At 47.6% G+C, this 17,314-nt stretch overlaps 1 protein-coding gene across 31 annotated transcripts in view; it reads right to left on the bottom strand.

Moving 5' to 3' along the window:
• Nucleotides 1-17,314, bottom strand: part of NRXN3 (neurexin 3) — a 1,503,251-nt gene that overhangs the window by 1,438,098 nt on the left and 47,839 nt on the right. For 29 of the 31 annotated variants that reach the window (XR_011533070.1, XR_011533071.1, XR_011533074.1 and 26 more), the window contains exon 2: nucleotides 2,198-3,600. Coding sequence is in view for 25 of the 31 variants with exons in the window: in XM_070594342.1 (XP_070450443.1) it covers nucleotides 2,198-2,906 (709 nt within the window). In the remaining 6 variants the exon portion in view is untranslated. Of the gene's footprint in view, nucleotides 1-2,192; nucleotides 3,601-17,314 lie in introns of all 31 variants that reach the window. The other 2 variants (XM_070594367.1, XM_070594369.1) reach the window with 1 other exon arrangement.

The raw sequence follows: 17,314 nt of genomic DNA, 5'->3' as shown, positions 1-17,314 counted from the left end.
TCTACTCGGAAGAAATTCTGCTGGAGGCCTAAAACACACACACAAAACAAAACCAAAAAAAAGGAGAGACAAGACAAATTGTATACATACAGAGTATAGAGATTTTTCCTGCAGAAAAGTGCTGATCCGGACCTGCCCAGAGGAAATGAGTTCTTTTTAAACACAAAAAATGCAATCAGGGATAATCAGCAAGTTAACAACACACTTGCAAACACCCTGGTCCCTAGAACGGAAGAATGCCAGCTTTCAATGCAAGTTCTGAGAACAGAACAGATCCTTTGGGCAAATGAGAAAACACGTGATCATGTCAGCGTCTTCAGGAAGAACTTTCTCTAAAGCCATGTAGCATTGGAACAGCAGTCAGCTCCAGAAGGCACCTGCTTGTGAGTAGCATTTCAAACCACATTCCCAAAGTGGCTGTGTTGGTTGGGGTTGCCTCGGCTCCTCTTCCCCATCCCTTTTTCCAATGGGTTCAGTGGGGAAAAACAGAAACCAGAAAAGGACAACATGCATGTCTGGCATCTTCCTCTCCTGCAGCCCACCCACAGGAAGGGAGATACCACACCCCGCCCAGTAGCCCATGCATGACCTGCAAGGAGGCCTCCAACAAGACCCCCAAAGTGTCCTAGTCTCCACCGTGGATAACCTGTGAAATAAACTTTGTTCTGATTAAAAAAAAAAAAATTGTTTTTAAACATCTCCTAGTAGCTAAAGGTTATGTCAACTACAACCTGCTTTAGGGGTTGGGCTCTTCTGGGAAATTTGAGGAACACCTGCAGATGCTATTTTGAATTACAAATCTCAAGGCAGTGGTGCCTCACCTGAAGGAAGAGAGCCTGGGAGTCAATGCTAAGACACTTACCTGGCCCCACCTACCTGACCTCCCTTGGCCTGTTGGTTCTCAATCTTGGCTACACAATGGAATCACCTGGGGAGCTTTAAAAATATGCGGACACTTGGATCCCAGCCCCAGAGATTCGGATTGACTTGGTCTGGGCTGTGGTCTGAGGGTTTTTTAACTCTCCCAGGGGATCCCAATGTGCAGCCAAGGCTGAGAAGCACTGTTGTGCCCTGTACCAACCCATCACCTCCATGAACAGACCAACATGTGATAGCAGCACAACCATCTCCAGAAGAATCCAGGGCTTACCTCAAAAACCTCCCAGCACACATGCTCCTAAGGCCAGTTGTCACATACTTGGTTACTTCGATGGTTCCTCCTACTGAAATCTAGGCCTTTAGTAAGCCCAGGAGTTCAGGATTCTGGATTTTAAGTATTTTTCCAAGTATAGTCTGGGCCCCTTCTCTCAGATCTAATCTCAAACAGTCAGAATTTGGTGAATAAGGGGAGGGTAGCCTGAGCCCTGGGGGCCCCTCCTTCTCTCTCCCTGGGAAGTTGGAATTGAACTTGGGAAGTTCCCCAAGGCTATGCTGAGTGTTGTCAGCTTCCTCCAGGACTTGGCTGGACAAGGCTCCTGTCAGTCTCTGCGCCTTCCGGTGCCATTCTCAGTACTTGGAGAGGAGAGGGCAGGAAAGATGAACTTCATGTGAAAAATCCTAGTGCTAGAACAAAGATGTGAAAAGGCCTATTCCCAGATGCCTTGTCCACCCTCTGGACGCCTCCCAGAAGATTGTAGGATTGTGGGAGGAGGGGCACAGCAGCAGGGTTGGGTTTACAGAGGGGTCACGTGTGGACCTACAATCCATCCACCCTCATTCTTCTTTGTACAGGCATTCCTTATGCTGAGGATCATAAGGAGGAAGTGATGGAGAGTTTCCCATCCATCCCCAAGGGTCCAATTCTCAAAGGATTAGAAGGGACAGAGATAGCCACTTTGCCCATTTCTATGTGATTTCTTGCCCTGTGCTGATCTTGCTAAGCTGTGCTATGGTGGAAGGCACTGAGCGGGAGCACAGATTCTGCAGTCTACTCCATCTAGCCCTTTGAGTATAGCCAAACATTTGAGGAAGAAGCTCATGGTTGAGTAGCCAGGATTCTCTTCCTGCTGAGATCTGATGGATTTTCCATTGAGAGCAAGCAAAGGATTCCCAACACCTCCTCAGGGAAAGGGACTCAATTATCTAACATGCAGCTAAAGAGGCACTTCAGTGATAGAGCTGGTTTCTTTCAGGGGTCTTGGCCATCACCCAACCCAGTAGGTGGGTCTCTAGCAAGGGATAGGGAAGAGGACCTTACCTTCGGAGCAGAGCTTGCCACCATAGCCAGTGGTAGAACAGTCACAGGTGGGGTGGCCATCCAGGAGAAAGCAGATCCCACCATTTTCACAGGGACCCTCGCCGCAGGGTCCCTCAGCATCCAACCGGACGCCCTGGCTCCCCAGAAGCCGAGGCTCTGAGTTGCCATACTTGAGATCTAGGATTAATCCCCTGAAGCTGGGCATGGCCTGTACTCCATCGAGAGTCAGGGCAGAAGGTCGTATGTCTGCGGGGACTCCGCCGAGGAACAAGTCACTGACCACATCCATGTAGGGCCGCTGGGGCTGCAGCTCCCCAGACTGGCCCTCGCCATCAAGCACCAGCACCGTGCGCAGGCGGTCGCGGCTCACCATGAGGAAGTGCCAGCTGCTGTCGTTCACCTGTTTGTTGGACAGCACGGCAGTCTCGGCGCAGTCCATGCTGAAGCGGAGCTGCACGCGGCCATCCACCAGGGAGAGGCAGAGGAAGTCACAGACACCGCCATCGTCCAGGTAGAGGAGCAGCCCCGTGGAAACATTGGTCTTGAACTGAAAGCTGAGGTCGCTCCGCGTGCTGGCATCCCAGCGCAGGTAGCGGGCCCACTGGTTGGGGAGGCCCATGAACTCGAGGCCCAAGCAGAGCCCCAGCAGTGACCCCAGTAGGACGCTCAACTTCAGGGTGAAGAAAACCGAGTGCACAGTGAAGCTCATCGTGGCTGCCGGGACGGAGCCCAGAGGAGCAGATAGGCAGGGAGCAGCCGTAAGGGGACGATGCCCCTTTGTAGCGGAAGGAAGAGGAGATGGGTGGGGACACAAAGAGCACACAGGAGGAAGGAGGCACACGCACAAATATCGATAGGGCGAGGAAGGAGGAAAGTGAAGGAGACAGCCCCAGACGGGCACGAGAGGAAGAATTTAATAAAGAGGAAGAGGGAGAAGAAAGGACAGCAGAAAAGGAGAAAGATCAGGTGGGAAAAGTAAAGGGCTGGAGTGAGGAGCAAAGAGTCTTTCTCCAAGAAAAGATCTCAGCTATCCATGCGGATCCGGAGGCCTTGATTCGAGGAGGAGAAAGTGCGCGGCGGTGGGAGCCTTCAGCAATGCACTCCTCCCAAGGGACCCCCAAATGCCCCAGCCAGGGAGGCTGGGGAGAGGGCTGGGCTCGGGGGTGCCGTGATGGAGGAGCAGCGAGCGGTGAGGTGAGCCAGGGGAAGGTAAAAACAGGCCAAGGACCAGTCCTCAAGGTCTATCTCCTAGCAGCAGGGGACCGCGGGGAGTGCGGCAGCTGGAAGCTGAGTGCTCAAGCGGAGCAGGGCCCCGGGCAGAGCGGAAGCAGACTCAGGCTTCATGGTGCCGGCCGGAGGCAGTCCTGCCCATAACCTGCCTCCCTGGACTCCAGAGAAAAGACCTAGGAAGAAGAGGGGGAGAAAGGAGAGAAGGAGAGGAAGATTAGCCACGTGTCAGGAAAATATTGCATCCTATTTCACAAATATTGATGGAGCGCTGACTGCGAGCCAGGCTATTCTAGCGATTCCCACAGCTCTTGATGCTTCAAGCAGGAGAGACCCCTTCCGGGTCCTTCCAGAGCCACTGCGGGACCCTGAGCTCAGCTCCTAATGATGCACTCAGTTTTTCCATATGCAAAAATAGGATAAAACCCCAAAGCCATATCAGCACATTTTTACAATATTCATATCACAGGGTTGCACAGCCAAAAATTATTTTTAAGATAAGTGCTAACATCTTATGCATTCAAATACACATATGTACTTATTTACCTATTAAAAGGCATGAAAATGACATAGATTTTTCTTTTTCAATTTAACAATTCCGTGCTTGGGTGTAGGTGGCCTAAGACTGACTCCCACCTTTAAATTTGTGAAAGAAATATTTATAAAAATCAGTGAAAATAAATTAGAAAGTGAGTCATGAGCAAAACAACCCCTGTCTCTTACTAAATGTTGGCAAAAAGCTCTTATAGGAAAAAAATATGTGCTTTGAGGCTTAAAAAACAAGGCTGAGTTTGAATCCTAGTTTTGGTATGTGGAACACTGAGCAAACTTCTTAACCTGTATGAGCTTCTATATCCTCATTGCTAAAGCAGAGGAAAATAGCCTCTTTCTAAGTTTGGAGAGAGGATTAAATGAGATCATCTATGGGAAGATCCTAGCATGAGGCTGTGTACATAGTAGGCGATCAATAAATACCAGGTTCCTTCCTTTCTTATTTCCAGACAGGAAGGGATGGGAAGAGGGGTCGTTGATGTGTGTCTGTGTACGTGTGAGTGTGTGTATGTCTGTGGAGTGGGGGCAGTATATAAAAACAAATACTTTTTAAAAAATTATGAAAACTGAAGAATGGACAACAAATGAATGGTTAAGGAATGTCATAGACCGAGAGCACATTATGTGTATTTTATACTGGTTGGAAATGCACCAGCACCCAGTCAAGTGGGTGATCTGGTTTCTGAAGGCAGACGCTGGCCCACCTCGCCAAGTGGAGTCTTCTCTATTCACATAAGAGCAATGAGTACAATTTCCAAGAGCTGTGCAATTTGCTGCTTATTAACTGACATATTTGATAACTCACCATGGTCTCTGTCAGACCATTACCATCCACTATTTTTATGATGACTGCATTAGCAAAGGTAGTTATTACCCCTGCTTTGAAGAGGAAAATGTTGTTCCTTAACTAGGAACAAACACCTATTCCCACTGAACAAACAACCCCCATCCATCATAAGGAAAGCATTTGTTCTGTAAAAGGTTTTGTCCATGCAGTGTTTCCCAAAGTGTAGCAAGGGCACCTCCAGGGCAAGGGGTGCGAGGGATGCTTCACTAGAACATGGACACAGTAGTGTGGAGGTGCCAACTCCTAAGGGCTTGCAAGAACCAACTGTTAAAATTTCAGAAATGTTTGAGCTGGTTGATGTCACTTTGGTGGCATAAAACCAACTATGCTAGGAGTATTTACACCACAGAAACAGGCAAACACCACAAATCAGAGTTTTTGGGGAAGGTGAGATTTAAAGAAAGCCTTGAAAGAGGGTGAGGGAATTTTGTTGTTGTTGGTGCCATCGACTCAATTTCTACTCCTAGCGACCCTGTGGACAGCAGAGCAGAACCCTGCCCTGTCTTTTTGCACCATCCTCTCCCCTTCCAGCGCTCTATCAGACAACGCTCCACTGCTATTCACAGGGTTTACAAGGCCAACTTTTTTGAAAGTGGGTGGCCAGGTCCTTCTTCCTAATCTGTCTTAGTCTGGAAGCGCCACTGAAACCTGTCCACTATGGGTGACCCTGCAGGTATTTGAAATACCGGTGGCAGAGCTTTCAGCATCACAGCAACATGCAGCCACCACAGTATGATAACTGACTGGGAAATGGACCCAGGCCATGGCAGTGAGAGTGCCAAGTCAACCACTAGACCACTAGGGCGGGCTGTGAATGTTCCAGAAGTAATAGTGCAAAGGCCTTGAGACTTGAGCAGGCTGGTATGTTTGAAGAGCAGCAAGCAGGACAGTGCTGTTGGAGTGGAGTGAGTGGAAGACATGAAGCCGGAGATGGATATCAGGAGCCTAGATGGTGAGACATGACCCAATCTCTAAGAATGTGGTCATTGTAGGAGGTGAGGTGCACCAACCAAGGCCAAAGGCAACATCCCAAGGAAGAGGGGAAACCCTTGTCCTGAAAAGAGGGCTTCTTCTGGTCTCAACAACTGCCATGTCTACATATTTCCTTAAATCACATTGTTGAAAAGGAGGCACTTTTGGAGAATGGGCTCAGAGGATAGCCGCTCCCCTGTCCCCTCCCCCCAGGCATTTAGATGAGGGAGGATCTAGAAAAGGGGGAGCAAGGCAGGTGTGAGCAGAAAGAACAGGCCCCTCCAAATGGGTATCCCATGCCTGGCATCATTTGAGGAGCCGAGAATATCAACCTCACATGGTACGTAATGGAGCCCATCGGGTGTGAGCCAAGAGGCTTGGGAAAGTGTTTTCTCACTAACACTACCCTGGCTGCACTGTTTCCATGGGGGAATGCCCCTCTCCATCCCTGTCCTGCCAGTTTAAACCAAGGAGTCCACTGGCTGACAGGCAAGGTCCAGGCTCAGATGACTAAAGCCAGTAGGGCCCTCAGTGGGAGGAAGGACATTCAGACGGAGGACCCAGTATCACGGATGCGTAGGGACATGGGAGAGACTGATTTCTGACTGGTTGTAAATGGAAGGTCCCAGAAACTTTCAGACTGGTCTAGACTATCAGCTCACCTCTGGGCCTCTGAAAGTCACTTACAGTCATGTGTCGCTTAACAATAGGGATCTGTTCTGAGAAATGCGTCATTATGCAATTTTGTTGTTGTGCAAACATCATAGAGTGTACTTACACAAACCTAGATGGTATATCTACTACACACCTGGGCTATATGGTACTAATCTTATGGGACCACCATCGTATGTGAGGTCTGTCATTGACCAAAATGTCGTTACGTGGCACATTACTGTATTTGTCGGTATAAATTAAATGACCTGCGCAATTCAACCTGTTTATTCAGCTCCTATTCATTCCAGCCACTGCTGGATCAAAGCAGATAAGACACCGTTCTCGCCTCGAGGGCATCACAAAGTAGTGAGGACAAGTGTACTTTAGAAACAACAAAGCACAGCGGTGAAGAGCCCAGGCTCGGGAAGCTCGAAGGGAAGCTCCCTGGGGGCAGGCACAGCTTCACCATGGTGCCTGTCACAGGGCCTTGGCATGGAGTGGGAACTCAGGAAACATGTACAGAAGAATGAACAGTCAAAACAGAAGGTGAAGAGCATCCCTGTGGATCACTTGACTTCTGTTCCATGCAGTAGCCTCCGGACCACCCTGCTTTACACAACGAGAGAAATCCTGAGCCCCCAAGTTCTCTGGATGCCAACTTCAGATGACCCTAAAGGGCTAAGCAGCACATGCCTAGTGATCTGGGGAAACCCACAAATTAGGAACTATGCTGCCTGGGAACACTCCCCTGTGAGGAGGATCATGAGAATTGACCCAGCCTTCTTTGCGGTGGCCACTTTATCCTGCCTGCTGAGCCTCTCCCATCAAATTCACAGCCCTTCCTCTTCAGCCCAGACCAGTACTGGAGATAACGTTCTCCTGCCTGCATCGTGGGGGATCCAAAAGACTGACGGAGGAAAACCAAACTTTCTTTCCCGTGGGCACCAGGCAGAATCTCATTTTAGGACTAGTAACATCAGAATTGGGTTTATCTAGACTTGACACTCTACGGTCTGCCCACATTCTCTCCTCAAGGCCTTCCATTTATTTCTTGGATTGTGGACATTTGTGTGGCCTCTGGGAAATTAACACAATGGCCAAAAGCTAAAGGTGACCTTACATTAAATATCAGAGGCCTCGAGCCAACTGCCCCAGGCACTTATTCTTTAGCCTTCTTTGGCCCTCTGGCGGGACTGTGCCAGGTTCAAGAAATGGAAAAGTGGAAGCCAGGGAGCCCTCTCCAACTGCCACCCTCTCTTGAGCCATAGGAGGCCCCAGCAGCCACGGCTGCAGGTGGTTTGCCCCAGAGCAGGCACAGAGGGCCCAGGCTGGTGCAGAAGCTCAAAATGCTTACCTGTTGTGTGGGAACCTAGCGGGAGAGGGAAAGTAAGTGGCATTATCCAACTGCCAGCTAATTTACATCTTTGCAGATGTCTCACACTCCAGCTCCTTAGCAGGCAGGGGGACCCTCACACAACTCGGACATGCTGCCTATTTGCCACAGGCATGGCTCGGAAGACCCGGCTACCATTTGCCCTTCCACCTCCTCCCTGTAGTTCCTCTGCTCCCTCGAGACAGACTCAGGGGAAAATCAGGCCTGTGTCTAGAACCAGCATGGGTGTAGGAAGGCATAATGGTCACTGTCCTCATACTCAGCCCTCATTGACATCCCACAGTCCCCAGACCGGGCTTGTCAGTTTTTCCTCTAAAACTTCTCATTAGCTTTCCTCTTATGCTCCTTAATAGGACTGGACAGTCCCTATAATGCTTCTCTGTTGATTTTACTTGCCCCCCTTTCCTCGTACCCCTCATTCCACTTTGAAGGTAAAATGATTTTCACCAGCAATCTCAGTCCAGGTCGTTCAGGTAGGGTTCATCCCAGTCCCAGATCCTGTGACCCAGTTTAGCCAGTTAGGACATTCTAATCACCTGCCACCATGATTAGTTTCGGGATGGGCTTACCACCCAAGCTGAGTCAAATTACAGTTAACCCTGGGACTTTTGCTGGAATTATTGGGAGAAGGACCCTCTCTTCTTATCATGTTGTAAAACTACTAGAATGAAGTCCAGAGTTGATGATAGATACCATTGTTACTGTTCAGGATGATCTTGTCTAAGAATGAAAACATCAAAGAAGAAAGAAGAGCTAAGAAATAGATGGAGTCAGATTTCTAGTGATGTTTTAGCCCCTAGATAGAGCCAGGCCTGAAGCCCAATGAGTCCTGGGAATTTCATTACATGAACCAAAACTTTTTTTTTTTTGACTTAAGGAAGTTTGAGTTGGGCTCTGACCAAGAGTCCTGACTGCTATATTCCTAATACTGGACCTTCAGAAACACTGTCATTGACACATCAACAGAAGTTTCCATCTCATATGGCCATCTGTACCTGGCAGGACTCCCTGTGACCTGAGACACATGTCAGATGTCTCACCCCCATCACCAATGGTTATGCCCCACTTGCCCATGTCCTTGGGCGTGCTTCTATCTCCAGGTGCTTTGGAGGGGGATGGAGGCTCGTTCTAGCATGACAGCTTCAGAGATTCACTCCCAGAACTAACCTCTGCCCCTCCCGACACTCTGATTTGGGCAACGTCACATACACAGTTCCTTCTACCTTAATACTACAGCCTCACTACTGCAGGCAGTGGGCAGTGAGCGAAGGGAGGGTCGAATCCTCTCCAAGATATGAAAGCAGCTCAGGGGAGTGAGAAAAAGCAGGGGCTTGAGCATCAGGCGGAGATGGATTTAAACCCAGACTCATTACTCCAGCTATTTAACCTTGGGCAACTCTTTGAGCCTTTGTTTGTTCATCCAAAAACGGGAATGATAATATCTATCTCCTAGGGTAGTTCTGAACTTTATTTAATTTTAAAATGTATAGAGGTACAATTGCTTTTGGAAAGTTGTGTGGCAATAGCTACTAAAGCTGAACATTTTTACAGCATGACTCCATAATTCCCCTCCCAGGTATATACCAACAGAAATACTTATATACGTTCAACCAAAGACATGTGTGACAATGTTCATAGCAACACCACTCATAATAGCCAAAACCTAGAAAATAACCGAATGTCCATCTGTAACAGAATGAATCAACAAATTATAGTCTATTCATGCAAAATGCTATACAGCATTTACAATGATTGGTCTTCATCTCTAGAGAGCAACATGGGTGAATCTCACAGAAAAGCACATACTGTAAGTGTTCCATTCATATAAGGTACAAAAAGAGGCAAAATCATCCTATGCTGTTAAATGTCAGAATCATGGTCCCCCCTGGAGGGGGGGCAGTTAATGACTAGAAGAAGGCAAAGGTGGGAAAGGAGTTCTATTTCTTGATCTGAGGGATGTTGTACATTGTGTTTAGTTTGTGAAAATGCATTGACTGAGCTGTACACATATGATGTATGTACTTTTCTATATGCATGTTATATTTCAATAAAAACAGCTTAATAGACTTCCCAATACATAATATGTGTTCATCTATTATTTTTATTATGTCTCCTGAAGGAGAGTTTTAAAGAAAATTATTACAGGTTTCTGTTTGTAGGTTGAAACCCCCTTCTTACAGATCCCCAACTCAACACCAATCTCTCATCTGGCAAAATATGGGCAAACATCTGCCAGAGTTTACAACAGAGAGCTCACCGTCCTTCTCTCTTCCCAGTCCCCTCCACACCCAGTTCTCCCCTTAACAATGTTTTCCTGTCTAAGAATACCACCCCTCCTTCTATCTTCTCTTTTTGCCCTGAAATCTGCTGAGCTGCTTCTAGTCTTAAAGGGGCTTCAGCCACGAAGCTTACTCCATCCGTGGCTCACTGTCCCCACCACTTCAGGAAAGGGAAGGGAAGCAGTCTCTGAGGACCTCAACTCCACTCTTTCAAATGGGCATAAAGAGAAGGGCGCTTGGAGTTTATATTGGGCTGAAAAGGGGGTGGAAATGAGGAGAGAAAGAAAGAAACTTTTTTCAAAAAACCTTGAACTATAACACTTTTCTTTAAAAACTAAGTTTTCCATAAGAACTAAGTAGTCACATCAGGCTAAATTCCTTTTCTGTCAAGAATACTAATCTATTATAGAAGAGATACACAGGAATTATAAAACATATATGGACTTAAGCTGATCTTTTGGAAGTTTCTTATGATATGATGAATGTGAGGTGGACAGAACCAAGAAGATTTGTCACTGGCTAGCCTACAGCTTCAAAGAAGGTGTGATGGAGAGCCATTTGGGAGGCCGATTCTGGGGCGAGATCAGGCCTTCTCCTTCTTCATATTCATCAAGAGCTTGGATGCAGAGGGAAGAGCTTGGATGGAACTGGTCAGGTTTGTAGATGAACTGACCCTGAGAGTTAGTGAGCATGCCACATGATGCTGCGGAATCCCAAGAAGTCCCAGTAGGCCTAAAATACAGCCTACATCCAACAAGACAAAATTTGATGGAAATAAATGGAAAGCTATACAACTTGATCCTCCAAAATAAATGCATAAGGATGGAAGGTGCAACTTACAGCTGCATAGTAAATAAGAAGCGAGGAGTTAAATAGACAAGATATAGATACAGTGTTTTGTGACTGCCAGATAACCAAATGCAATTTTAGATTACACTAACTAAAATATAACTTATAGGAAAAGGGAGTTGATCATCTGTCAATTTAGCGCTAGCCATCAGATTTTTATTCTGAGCTCCACTCTTCAAGAGAGGTATAGGTAAGCTGGAGGGTGGTCAATTGAAAAGAAGCGTTTTCTTTTACTTTTTTTCAACCATGCAGCACCCATGGTGTAAATATAAAGATAAATAAAAAAATACTCAAACACTGCAAGGCACTTACATGCTAGTAGGAAGGAAAGACATGAGCCTAGATAATTTAAGGAGGTGGACCAATGGTTAGAGGCAGGCTGTGCCGAGTGTGGGCTCAGTGTGGCAGTGGTCAGTGTCTAGGGTCCAAAATAGAACACTGGTGCTAGGATAAGTGTCCCTTTCATAGAGGTTAAAGGCATGGATTCTGGAGGTAGACTTCCTGGGTTTACATCTCAGACCTACCATTTTCTGCCTGTGTGACCTTAAGCAAGTCACTTATGCTCTCTGTGCCTCAGTTTCCTCATCTGTAAAATGGAGGTGATAATAATGAGTTACCATAGTGAGGCACTTAATACAAGGCAAAGCCCTTAGAACAGTGCTCAGCACAGGTAAGTATCAAGTAAACATTAGCCACCACCACTGCCGCTGCTGTTGCTCCTGCTGTCCTTGATGCTCGTATTTCATCCTAGCAGCATGGCCTATGTTGGTGTCTAACTTGGCCTGTTCAGGGGGAGGATGCTGGATAGACGGACATCTTTTACACTTCATTCCAATGACACAGACAATGTCGAGTAGTCACACCTGAGTCTCTTTATATGCAAAACCTTTGGAGGAACCAGGGTGTTTGGGCTTACAGAGGAAACTCAGCATTAGCATGAGCAGTATCTTCAGGGGTATGAAGCGTCCTTGCAGTGGAAGACAGAACCCACAGATTCTTCACGGCCCTCAAGGATAGAATTCTATCTAGTGAATGGAAGTTCTAGGAAGAGTATTTATTTCTGTCTTACACGCAGACCACCTCCGGGTGAAATGGGCTTCCCTGTCAGTGGAGAAATCCCAGCAGAGGCTGGACACCCTTTGGAGTTGTAGGTCCAGTCCTAAATAGGTCCATGCATGGAGTGCAATAACGTCCAGAGGAACAAGAGATGGCTCTGGCCTAGTGGGTCAGGGAAGACTTCTCAGGGGAGGGGAAACTTGCATGGAAACTGGAAGGATAAGTGAGGCATAGGCAACTGGGGAGAATTCTGGTGTGGCGGAAAGACCACTGGACTGGGAGTCAGAACCAGGCTCTATCTTTCCACTAACTACTGGACAAGTGACCTCATGGGAAACTCTATGATCTATCCAATTTTTAGTTCTTCTCTTGTAAATTGGGGAAAACAATGAACACACCTTCCAGGATGGTGTGAACATCCAAGGAGGAAAAAGACCACACAACGTAAGGTAATAATGATGCCTTCTTACCACAAGTGACAATCCTCTAAGATTCACGGCAAAAGCAACTCATGGCATTAGTCTCTTCCCCGCCTACCACCTCTACTCCATCAGTAAGGGAGCCCTGAGTTGTCTAGTGAGCAAAAACCACCAACAACAAACCCTTCCCCACAAACCACAGGACTCAGGCCTTGCAAGGTGCTGACAGGCTCCCCAACATCTCAGATGCAGCCAGGAACGCAAAAAGCTGTGGTCATTCACCATTCAGCATCCTCCCTTCTCCTGTCCCCTCCTTTCCCAGCCAGCAAGCCTACCCTGCCAGGAGTTCCAAGCCACGGGTTGGGAAGTCATCTGGCTGCTGGGGAAGTTAATAATTTATAATGAAGATAATCACCCTTCAAGATCCTCGCCTCTTGGGACCATTAAAAAAGGATTCAATTGAGAGTCAGTGAGTTCTTTACGTGAGGGGACAGGGAGAAGGGGAAAGGGGAGGGCTTGGGGGAGAAAGGAAAGAGGAGAAGAAAGGGAGGGGGAAAATCAACTAGGTGCTTAGCCAATCTTCCCCCCTAAAGGAGGCAGGGGGAGAGGGAAATTATTCAGTCCAAGAAGACAATCTTATCCAGCTTTCGCAGCACCAGCCCAGCAAGAGTACAATTTACGGGTCTTTTCTCCTAGCCAAGTCTCTATACAAAGAGAAAAAAAATCAAACACATGCAAGAGATGGGGAGAGAGACTCAGATAAGAGAAAATAAGCCTGCCCAGCAATCATGTCTGGGGCTGCTGGGATGGCTCTCTCTGTTCTCTTTCCAGGGCACAGTAAGGCCCCCACTGTGCTAATTATTCCCATTACTTGACAAATTCTCCATTAACAAAGCAAGTGGTGCCAGAGCTGGCAGGGGGAGAGCAGAACAGATTCGCAGAGACTCTGGACAGAGGCAAGCTGTGCAGGGCAGACCAGGCAGCCCCCAGCTTCACCGTGAGGCAAATGTGGGGCCTGGACAGTCCTATCGGTGGGGGGCATCTCAGAGGTGTGAGGTCCAGACCATGCTTCCTACAGTGTAATGAGATGGCTGAGCGGGGCATGTGAGGGCAAGAAGCAAGGACAGGAAAGTACCTGGGAACACCATCTCTAGGAAGGGTTACAATGGGGGTAAAACCTGAGCCTAGGGCTCTGGGGCAGGCTAAGGGTAGCCTCTGAGAAGGGACCAGAGCTGATCAGTGTGTTCAGGACCAAGGCCAAAGGCAATTTGGTCCGCTACTAGAAAGGCTGTTACGCAGTTTTTCCAGCACACGCATCTTACAACAAGTGCGGCACTCATATCACACCTATTCTGTACACGGCACTACTCCACATGTTACACTTGAAGTCATTTAATCCTTATAAAAACTCTGAGAAGTAGCAACTTTTATTATCCCTATTTTACAGATGAGTAAACTGAGACCCCCTCCCAAGAAATTAAATCATTTTCCCAAAGTCACGCAGTTAATAAGGGGTAAAACTAGGTCTGCCTCCAAAGACCATGCCACAGCACCACCCAATCTGCCATCTCCCCTTCTCCACCCTCGGGCTTCCCAGGGTTCCCTGGCCCTTTGGCAGGAAATTCCAGGCTTGGCCCGGTGACCTAAGATCTCATAGGGGAGAGGTTTGGCTATCCGCTGATCAGTTCAACTATACCAATGTTTCTCTCTCTCCTGGACTACGTACAAACCTCCTAACAGGTCTCCTTGCTTCCATCCTTGCCCACTAAGGGATATCTCCTCCAGAGCAGTCAGAGTGACCCTCAAAATAGAAGTCATCACTCCCTTATTCAAAACCCTCCAGTGATTTCTCTACATGCTCAGAATGAAATTCAAAGTCCCCCCTGTGGTCTACAAGACCCTCCATGGTCTGGCCCCCAGCCACCTCTCCAATCTCACCCACTCTTTCTCATCCCCTTGCTGTCTGGGCCCCAGACATGTCGCTCGCTTGGTCCTGTCAGAAACCACTCAGTACAGTTCAACCTCAGAGCTCGTGCGTTTGCTGTTCCTGCTGCTTGGAATGCCCTTCCCCAAACCTTCTCACATTCCACTGTCTCTGCTCCAGATCTCCACTCCTAAATCTCCTCTATTTAAAATAGCTTTGGGGTACCACTTAGCACTCTCCAGCCTTCTCTCCCTCCGTACTTAATGGGGAAACTGCCCCTCCACATCTTCCCATCCTATTTGCTGCCTAGGAACTGAGAAAGGGGAGGCAGGTACTGACACCAAACAACCAGACCTTACCTCTTAACTTTGCTCAGAAAGTCATGGCCTGAGAGAAGGAGGCGGCCAGAGGAAGGGATCTAAATCAGGAAAGTGCTTTGGTCAGATGAACTTAGCATCCCTGTCAGTGCCTGGACAGGGCACAATGACCCAATGACCCCACCTGTTGCAACACCCCCAGATCCCTACAGACTATTGCCCCCACTGCCAGCTCCTACAGGGTATAAATTGTTACCAACCCTCATACTCTGTCCTGCAGAGAGGCATAAACACGTGAGGCAGAAAGAGAGGACAGGGAGACGTGAGGTGGCAAGGAGAAGGCACAGCTAGGGGGCGCTCTTGGGACTCGCCCAGACCAGGGCAAGTATTAGCAGCTCATGAGCTTTGAAGGGAGGTGGGTATGGTGCCTGGCACAGAGTCAATCACAGATAAATATTTGCTGACTGGACTAAGGTAAGGAAGCAGATGGAAGCTGGAAGAACTCAAGGGAGAGACTTCTGGGCCAGACCATTGGCAGACCAGTTCTAGAACCTCACCCCTGATGGTATATCAGGTGCAGCTGCCCCTCTGAAGATAAAAAATATCAGAGCTGGAGAAGACAGTGAAGATCACCTAGTTCAAACCCCCAACCTGTAGGAGAGGGAGGAAGGAAGGACTCCGGGGACAATAAAGCAGGTGTCTAAGATCACACAACTGGGCAGGAGCAGAAGTGGTGCCAGGGCCCAGGTACAGGGACCCTTTGATGGGGGAGCTTTTCATGAGAATGATGCCTTTCTTTTCTTAGGCCACCGAGATGCTTACTTCTTCCAAGAAAAGAAATAGTGCACCAAACCCCAAAATCTGACAGTTAAAAGCAGAGATGCTCACAGGAGTGGGAGGTGGAATCTTGCCTCCAGGCTTCCACTTTGACTTCTGCAACAGTCCTGGAGATTTTGTCGTAAAAATCTCTAGAGTCCCAAAGAACACTGCTTCAAACTCACTGCACCATACCAACCTTAACATTTAAGGGGCTGTCTCTAAAATCTCCTACTTTCCCCTCAAAAATTCACAAAGGAACTGTCATTCATACAAACTTTTCTTGGACAGATTTGCCTTTTCATTCATCCTTGCTTGCGACTGAGTTTTAGAACCCTCACATCCCTCAGAGCTCCTGGCATCAGTAAATACTCATGCGAGGGACACATTTCTTGAGTTTACCACACTTGGCATGAAATGGGGCTGCCCATTATTTCTCCTAAACTTCTCTTTGGTAAATTTCAAGGGGTGTCCTGGCCCCCAGGTTCTGGCATTCTGGGTTTTGGCTAAGAGCTATACTCTGGAGTCAGACAGAACTGGATTCTCATCCCAGCTCCACCACTTAGGAGCTATGTAACCTTTGCAATTATTTAATTCCTCTGAACCTCAGTGTTCACATCTGTAAAACAGGGGAGTAATACCTACAGCAAAGGCTCGTGAGGATGCGATGGGGGGGAATGCACGTAAGCTCCCAGCACAGACTGACTCACGGTGAGCATTCAGTAAATGTTAGCCATTACCATCATCACATTGCTGTTTTTCCTTTCACCTTATTCACCATGATTTCAGAGATCTCTCCAGTCGTTTGATAGTATTAAAGACCCAAATTCTTCACCTCTCCCTATCTTTGTACCTTTTGCCATCAACATTACTGTGCCCAACTCCTGACACCAAGCTCAGACATATGACCTGCTTTGGCTGAATGGGATGTTAGCAGAAATGACATGAGCAAAGGCTTTAAAACTACTTTGACACTTTCTTCTTACTCACTCCTTTGCCATGAAAACATCCCCAAGCTCGCCTCCTAGAGGACGAGGCAGGTAGAATAGGACTGAGTCATCCCAGTTGTGCTGGTCAAGGCTTAGCTCCATGAGGTACTAAAGTGCCAATCCTGAGGCAGCTAAGGAAAGAAAGTCCAGGGCCTTCGCTCTAAATTTACTATGAGCACTTAACATGGAACCTCCAAGCCTATGAACCCCATTATGTGGTCCAACCTCATCAGCTTCAGTGTAACTCCCTGTCCTGAGGGACAATACCATAGAGAACCAAAAAGATGGGAGCCTCCCAAGAGCCCTGGGTTGGGTGGCAGGCCGAGTCAGTGCATCAGCACAGTTTCTGTGCACTGTGAGCTGAGAATGTAAAGCAGGCAATCCACATGGAGACCAGCATGTATAACATGCATGGCACAAACAAACAGGACCAAGTACAGACAGCAAGAACCCTAGAAGCCTCGTTAAAAATAGTAGGCACTAATGTGCGTAGAGTCCTTCGGAATTTACAAAACACTCTCTCATCTAACCTTCGTAGCGACAAGTAAAGTGTTAATTTTTTCAACTTTCTTTTACATACGGAGAAACTGAAGAGAGAGAACATGGTTTGCTCAGGGTCACAGAAGCGGTAAGTGATGTAACTGAATCTTAAGTTCAGGCATTTGAACACTAAGTCCCTTGTTTCTATCACTGTCACATTGATTAACATTAAATCACAGTTTCTGGGATCTGTTAGATAAAGAAGGTAAATACATGAATCTTCCCTTCACCCGTCCACAGCACACTTCATTAGTCAATCATACAACCTTTCTATTGAACCAGA

This window comes from Equus przewalskii, chromosome 25, assembly GCF_037783145.1.
Source record: "Equus przewalskii isolate Varuska chromosome 25, EquPr2, whole genome shotgun sequence".
Lineage (NCBI taxonomy): Eukaryota > Metazoa > Chordata > Mammalia > Perissodactyla > Equidae > Equus > Equus przewalskii.
This window is presented reverse-complemented; position numbering and strand designations above follow the sequence as displayed.